Genomic DNA, 8719 nt, shown 5'->3' with positions numbered 1-8719 from the left:
ATAAAATATCCCCTCGTCAAAGAGTACTGTATCAACTTCATATAACCGACAGGTAAATTAATACACTTTACTAAATCAGATATAATCATAAGTACGTCCTCTATCGGTATATTTGTAAACAATGATGCAACATCAAAACTCACCAATAGCTCGTTATCACTAACACGTACCCTTCCAACAACTGTACAAAATGTGTAGAATGTCTCACATAGCTTGATGTTTTACCCGTGAAAGGAAGTAGTACGTCTGACAGGAAACGAGCAGTCTTACGTGTTGGCGAGTCTATTTGACTCACCATAGGACGAAGGGGTCATGCCTGTTTGTGGATTTTAGGCAACCCATAGATCTTTGGTGGTGTGGGGTTCAGCGGACGTAGGACGTCGTATGAAAGGTCATCCGGCAGAGATTTTAGTAACATATTCAAGCCCATGGTCAGTTCGTTGGCAGGGTTATGGTCGAAACTAGTCGGACCGCTTCCGACTAAAATAGGACGCGAGTAAGTCCCGTTACTTTTATATTAGCTATTCATATATTAGGCTGCCATCACTCGCTCAATATAATCACTATAAGATGATTCAAATTTCAAATCAAATCGCAAACAACGAAAACGTTTTTCGGGATATTCGATTACTTATTGCTCGGGAGTTTAGTAAAGGGTACATACCTCTTATGGACTCTTGACAGATTTCGCTTACAAACAGCCTAACAATCAGCATGGCGGAGGATCCCAGCCCAGCGATAAATACAGCCAAGAGGATCACTTCCACTTGGGTGACAGTCGCTATTAGACCCCATGATATCTGAAATAATACAAAACAGAAAATGTATTACATTATACAATAAAACAAAAATGGCGACAAGTTAATTTGCTACTCCACGTACCCGTTAGTTTAACTATTTTCATGCAGTTATCTTTAATAAGAAAATAATAAAATAAATAACACATTAACTGCCTTCGTTGCCAAACGGTTACCAAGCTGCTCTGCCACGGTCCCAGGATCGACTTCCGGGCCGGGAGAAGTATTTATATGTCCTACATTTATTTCTCTGTTTTGTGAATAGATTACTTAATAGTTACTACGTAACAGATACATGCTATCATAAAAATAATACTAATGGAACGCATAAGGGCCGAACAAACAAGTACCTACCTATTTTAACTGTCATCTGTATATAAACAATACGGAAGTTGTATACTGCATCGATGCAAACGCGCTTTTGCATCGATGCAATCGCCTATAAATCTCAATAGCGATGCAATCGCGCGTTTGTTGACGACTAACGACTGAATCGCGTTTGCATCATACACCGCTCTAATAGTGAAGATAAATACAAACAAACATATATTCATTATTATAAAAAATCTTGATATTATTTTTGCCATTGAGTACATTGTAGTTTTGAAAGACGTAGGTACCTAATACCACAGAAAAACGATGTCACGATGGGAACATAATATGCTATTGTACGATGGACTTATTTCGCTTAATGGTCCGTTTTGTGAAACTGCGGTCTTTGTCAATGGTGAACTAAATTGTGTTCGACCAGGGCCCCGAGCTGCTAATTTTCTTAAAACCACTAGATATTAAAAAAAGTCACACGCTTGGCCACAATCTCACCTGATGTTAAGCGACGATGTGACCGACAATGGGACGCGTTTGCCTAAAAAATGCCTATTCACTCTAGCCTTGGATTGCCCCAAATTGTACTTTTCGGGAAATACAGATTCCATTGCCGTACGCATCAGAAAGGAGGAAGCAAAGCGCTTAGTGCGAATAGGTGGAATATCAACGACATAAGGACGGAGTGTTCGGGATCTTCTAGAAACCTTTTTGTTTAGAGAACAAATTACTGTAAATGAAAATATCGTGAGAATTAATGACAAAGGACATTTACTTACAAACATCATAATAATTGGACGTAGTTAAGCAAAAAGGAACCAATCCACAAATTCGTCAATTACGACGATTCGATTGTACGATTCCTAAAGTCTAACCTCTTAATAATATATATAATATAATAAAAAATATATCCAAATTATAAACATAAATAAATATCTCTGGAGTTACATGACATTATAAGTTTTGAAAATAAAATACCAGTGATAAACACTTTTAAACTTCAAACTATCATATCTCGAAAATGACCGGATCCTTTTTGTTTAACTACGTCCAATTATCCCAATAATAACATTTTATAAAAAGTTTCCGTCATTAAACATTAGTTTGGAATCTCTGTTACATTTAAGTTTTTTTTAGTGCAAGTCTTTGAAATATTATAAATTAAAGGAAGGAAATTGTGAATCCACTTTCCATTACATTTTTTAACGAGATTTGAGCTTACTGAAAGTGAAAGGGGAAAACTGTAACCTATCACAAATAACCTTAGGATTAGGCAGCTAAACCCTAGCCATAAACTACAATATGTTATTTTCAAAATACTAACCTCGTAAGACTATAGTATCACTAACATCGTTAACAACAACTTTTGTTTCTATACTAACATTAGATTTCCCTTTTGTACAAAAATAAAAATATGAAAACAGACCGTTCTACACCGTATTAAGACAACTCTAGTACCTAGCAAAAGAAAGCATCACTACCAAATACCTACAGATCTAAAAGGTGTCAGATGGTACAAGAGTAACTACAACTCCATTATAACAAACCGACCTGAAAAGTTCTTGGAATTAAGTGTATACGCAAAGTTTTTTTTAATACAGTTGCTCAAAACGTGGTATTTTTCGCACTACAAATCGTGCGGAAAGTTGGATTTCTCGCACTAGTGCTTTTTACTTTTCTAGTTTTTTTTTTTAATTTACTGTTGTTTTAAGTCTTAAACATAGAACTAAAGAGATTGTATATTTATTTCACATTTATGTGCTTTGTGACGTAAGTCATTCGTCATTAAAACTTATATTTATTTACAAATACTATATAATGAACGTATCTAGTGGAGGTCTCTGCCTACCCCTGAATGGGTGACAGGCGAGATTTTTATGTATATATTTGTTTTATGTATTACAGATAAATTGTATCTCACTACCGTGCACGGGTTCCTAAAGAAGTTTAAACAAAAGTACCAGGACTTCATAATAAGAAAAGTGGTTACAGACCGATATTACAGAAAATAAACAAAAACAGCACGTTAGAACTATATTTCCATAGACATTTAAATAATGGTTGCAGTGGTTGTATTTCATTATTTAAATTTACTAGCAGAAAATGAGTTTTGTTTAAATACTGTTTTATTTTACTTTCAATGTAGTTTTTTCGCAAATGTATTAAAAAACGTCGTTTGATACACGACCGACCGTGCGGATTTGTTATCTTCACTTGTCTCGAGTCTTGACCTTCGCATCTGGCTCGGGCCAAGATGCCTCGAAACTCGTGAATAATGACTAACTTTCCGCACTTGTATCAAAAATAACTATTTTTATAATATCAAGTGACGGGACGAACAAGTCGTGCGCCTGATGGAAAGCTACACGCCTGTCCATAACAGTTGCAGTGCCATTCAGAGCTTTAAATCGCAAAGATCTGAGAGGCACTGCCACTGCGCCCGTCACCTTGAGGCATAAGTTGACAAGTCCCTGTAATTTCACCAGCGTCCTTACCCTTCCATGCGTACCCTCTTTCCAACAAAAAAAGAATCATCAAAATCGGTTCATAAACACACAACAAAAACAGTCGGTTAAAAATATACTTGCATTAACATAATGATAATTGATTAACATTAACATAACGATACAGCAATTCTTGAGCGGTACAATGGACGAGGCGGTACAGACCACGTGATAAGTATTGCTATAGGAACGATGGCCTTATAGATTGGTTTACACTAGATAAATACGAAATGGTAAGTAGGTTTATACTTGACGGCATGTTATCTCGTATAAACCGGTTTTACGAATTTATAAATATGTAATACTTATATGGTGTACCATAATGTTATACAAGACCGTAGGTAGCTCGATTTATAATTTTCTTTATGGATAAGGGCCTGGAGACATGTAAAGGGAGAGAGTAGAAAAGTGGACCAGAAAGGTAACAGAATGGTTACCAAGAGAAAATGTCAAGAGAAAAAGAGGTCATCCCTTTAAAACATGGACTTAAAAAAAATAGATGGACCTCTAAGGACTACGCTGACAAAGGACAGAGCCAGAAGGATAGAGCTGGGAGAAACTTATGCGTCTTCAGGATGCGCTGATGTTATAGATTAAGTAATTTATGAATATAATTATCAATATAATTGAATTTTCTGTATAATATAGGTTAATAAATAAATAAATAAAATTATAGAAGTAAGGAAATAAAATATTTTTTTACTCCTGTATTTTAAAATGTCAATTATAACTTAATAGACCATATCAAAATGCTGCTCTTTTTAGTTCTGAACCAAAATTCTGTTGTCTATGGTATAATGAGGGTTCTTAGAGCCGAGTACCGTGTTTAGGCCACGAGGCTTTGCCGAGGGGCCTAAATAATAGGTACGAGATTTTAAGACCTAATTATGTAATGATTGCATACAATACTTTTTCCACGAGTAAATAAAATTATGAAACAGAACCGATATTTAATGTACTTATATTTTGTTAACAATCCATGACAATAAACGCATTTTTTAAAAATAAATTTTAACCCATTTATTAGGGTCGGCAAAGGTTTCACAATACAGCCCCTTCATATATATTTAGACGAAAGCTTAATAAACACTTAGAATAATAACGCATAGAAACCTAGTCCGCACACGCTAAGTGAGGCAAATTGAAGCGCGCCCAATGGGCCTACACGAGCGGCCGGGCCTTCAGTGCTCAAGGTCAACTTGCACTGCGAACAGATCAAGAATTTTAGCTAAAAATGACGAAATGTGCGGTAAATGATTGTAAAAATACGTCAGACAAACATAAAATAGATACTAACATCAGATTCCACTAGGAAGTAACGCGTTTCAACTTGTATTTTTATATAAATATTCACGAAAACCGATAATTAACCTACTACTAAAACTAGCCTACATGAATTTGATTTTTGCCTCACTTGTGACAGTTCGTTTGATATGAAACTATCATTCTATGCGTTATTATTCTAAGAATAAACACTACAAAACAAAAAACCAAAGAGAATAGAACTGGCCAAGTACCGCATAAATTCTAACCAATCAGAAGGAAGTAATGCGTTTGAGAAGCGTCATATTTGATGTTTTTATATTGTTTCTAAATAGTATTTCTTGCCAGATGGTTACGCCTTTGTCAAGAAATAACTATGTCATTCTCGTATGAAAAAGAAAAGAAATTATATTCGCTCTTGTCTCGTGACTCTGTATGTAAACAGATGTTTTTATTTTTGTCGCGTCAACTTATGTAAATACACTGAAATACACAGTATCTAAATTATTTATCCAGGGTTCTGTCTGCACGTGGTAGCATTCTGCTCCAACATTGTGTTTCATTATTTTAATTTACTAATAGCAAAAATATTGAATGAAATCATTACATAATTAGGTCTTAAAATCTCGTACCTATTACCTAGGCCGCTCGGCAAAGCCTCGTGGCCTAAACACGGTACTAGAGTTTAAGAAGTCTCATTATGCAAGGATTGCATAAAACACTTCGTGGTAGTTACACACTTTACAGGTCCCATTTTTATTTTTCTTATTTTTATTACAGCAAAATGCTGAAGCACTGTGAAATTCATAAATAAACAATTTGTATTAATAATTCACAGACGACAGACGTTCATCTATCCTCTCACAAAACCTGAAACGTTCATCACACATAGGCACCCATCCACTTGCAAAATCATCACAATCTGGTGCAGATACGAGAAGCGCATTAAGACAGTGCAGAGAGCGAACAAGCGGTGATTAATTGTGAAATGCCGATGCGCAACTCCGGCACTGCCAGCAGATGATGAATAGAATAAATTTATTTAGCGGGGGGACGAATTAAACCCCAGACGCCAAGGAGGAATTTCGTAGGTTATAAAAATGGATAGTACTCATGGTTACGATTGTGACGGTGTGACCTCCTTGCATCGTCATCGCACCTTTTTATCGCCTTTCTCCGGTTCCTGGCCACTCGTATTTAAATCCATCGATCCATTTATGTAAAGAAGAAGGCAAACTAGCCGACGAGCCACTTGATGGGTGGTCATCGTCGCCCATGGGACATTTACAACATCAGATGAGCTGCCTATGCGTTTACTAAGTTATAATCATTATAATACAATCTAAATCATGTGTCAATTCTAATAAGTGTGTAACAGTCTACAGCCTTATCATGTACCTACGAACACGGATCTGTAATTTAGTATATCTCGGCCCTTTTGGGGTAAGTATACTTAATATCTTAATATTTATCATCATTAAGTTAGGAAGTGTTTTATAATAATGTACCTATTTTTCTATATATACCTTTTATTGTTACAGCCTTTCTCCTTACTTCTTTGTTACCATTTCTTCTTAACCCGACTTTTAATAAATTTGTGGACGGGGAGTTTTCTGTTTTATTGCCGTGAACCTGGTCACGGCTTGGTTACAACCCTTTCACGATTGACTGGATCAATTAATTAATGTTCATTTTTATAAACAAGTGTATCAACTTACCACATAGCTCATAGCAGCCAATACAGCGCAAGCCTTTCTTCCTATCACATCAAACAGAGCTCCGGCGATGATAGTGCCAACCACGGCTCCAATAGAGGACAGGCTCCCAAATAGAGATATCTCAGCGTCACTCATTGGCCGATGCAGGGGTGTAGAGTTAGACTTGAAGATTTGTACAGTGACAGAAGGCCAGGCGAAGAATATGCCCATGCTTATGGACAGGTAGCATACTGGAATTAAGAAATGTTAGCATTTAATTTCAAATTTGCTTTCAATTTTATTTCGTTCCTTACTTTGTTTGTTATCTTAAATACGAGTTTTATCTTGTTATATAGCACCTGAAGTAGAAGTATTGTGCTGTATCCGGAGGCGGGAGCCTAGAGATCTGTCACACAGGTTAACGCCTGGTATGGACTCCATTCTCTTACCAAGGGTTTTCTTTTTTTTTAGTAAAAATTCAAGTTAGCTACTTATAAGTTTATTTGTGAAGGACCTTGATAAGAGAACATAAAAATTGTTATTATTAGGTATGTCATAGGAATTATCAATTTGTTTTATTATTTAATACATTCGCGACGTGTTGTCCATGCTTTATGATTCTAAAATACAATCACTATATATGTTCACAGTATAAACACACAGTATATTTATACGTTGCCGACATAATGTACACAGCGCATGGTATATTGCATTTTAAACGATTAACCACAATATTTTAAGTAATTTAAAAATGCTTTTTTTATAATTAATAAACAAAGATCGAACACTCAGAAAAAAATCACTTCAATCCGGTTGGATTCGAACCAACGTCTCCCAGCAAACCGTGCCAGACGCTATGTCAACTAAGTGTTAGTTAAGTTACCGCCTTAGTCAGCCGTGACCATGGGACCTGTAAATGGCCCGAAACTATGGTTTATTTAAAAAAAAAAGAAATACGCGATTTAGAAATATTCATTTACTATGGGTGGGTAACAATCGCGTTTTCGCGATAACTCGATTATTATCGCACGGTATTATTTTCATATCCAAGTACAATTTTATTATTCAAATTGACCCAAATTACTATAACCGTGTTGAAATTATTGACTGAATTGTTAAACCCATTTGTTGTTTATAGCCTTATTCCACGTCCCGCCCCTTTCTACTAACTATGGGAAGAATGCAGTGTTGTCACGAATTATTAATGTACACTTTAGTAACATCGACCCTTTCATTGGTAGTAAAGAAGGTTTCTTAAGAAATGTTAAGTCTGTAGGTCAAATAGATCCGTAACATCTACACCGTTTGTTAAGTTTTTGGATATCTTTACACGTTACATAATCTGCACATATTTTCTAAATGTTTTAATAAATAATTGCATGTAAAGTTTTAAAAGTTTTTTTTAATATAAATATATATCGAGTTCTTAGGTTTTCGCGATTGTTACACATAGGAAATGAAACTATTTTTCCGGATTTAAATCGCGTATATTTGTTTTTACAAACAAACCGACGTTTCGGGCCATTTACAGGTCCCATGGTCACGGTTGGTTGGTATATAAATATATGTTATCATTAGTTATATATTAAGTATATGTTAATAATATATGTAACATTACAACACATAAGTTATTATGTGTCGTGAAATTATATTATTAGACTTAAATTTAAACATTAAATTTATCTAAGCTCATTGTTAATTTTGTTTTGTTGACTTCGTTTAAAAAGCTCAAAAATTATATCATTGTGGATAAAACTATTTTGGCCTAAGGGTCTTTTCTAGAACTCTACTCAATGCTTAAGTCAGGACTTGAGTATGATTCAAAGCACTAGAAATCATACTCAAGTCCCTGCCATTAGGGTCGTATTTCCAGTCCTTGTGTTGCCAGTGCAAAGTGCGACTTGAGCATTGAGTAGAGTTCTAGAATACGACCCTAAGTTATTTAAGACAAATATTGTTCGTTGTAAGATGCATTTAAGGTGGCTATTGTTATTCCTTATTAATACAATAAATAGTAAAATAATGTACATAAAACAAGGCCACAGCGCATTCCCGATAGCTACAATTTAGGGCTGTTGCAGGGCTGTAGTTTGGTTTTGGGCCTACCAATTCAAACAGCAAAGGTACATAGCAC

At 35.4% G+C, this 8719-nt stretch overlaps 1 protein-coding gene across 1 annotated transcript in view; it reads right to left on the bottom strand.

Moving 5' to 3' along the window:
• The window catches only part of LOC113229048 (sugar transporter ERD6-like 5), a 17967-nt gene that overhangs the window by 6361 nt on the left and 2887 nt on the right, over positions 1–8719 (bottom strand). The window contains exons 2-3 of the mRNA XM_026462530.1: positions 6607–6836; positions 665–800 (exon numbers count right to left, since the gene is read on the bottom strand). Coding sequence (XP_026318315.1) covers positions 665–800; positions 6607–6836 — 366 coding nt within the window. The remainder of the gene's footprint in view (positions 1–664; positions 801–6606; positions 6837–8719) is intronic.

This window comes from Hyposmocoma kahamanoa, unplaced genomic scaffold, assembly GCF_003589595.1.
Source record: "Hyposmocoma kahamanoa isolate Upper Pololo Valley unplaced genomic scaffold, ASM358959v1 270, whole genome shotgun sequence".
Classification (NCBI taxonomy): domain Eukaryota; kingdom Metazoa; phylum Arthropoda; class Insecta; order Lepidoptera; family Cosmopterigidae; genus Hyposmocoma; species Hyposmocoma kahamanoa.
The sequence above is the reverse complement of the archived record's forward strand: the minus strand, read 5'-3'. Positions and strand labels throughout refer to the sequence as shown.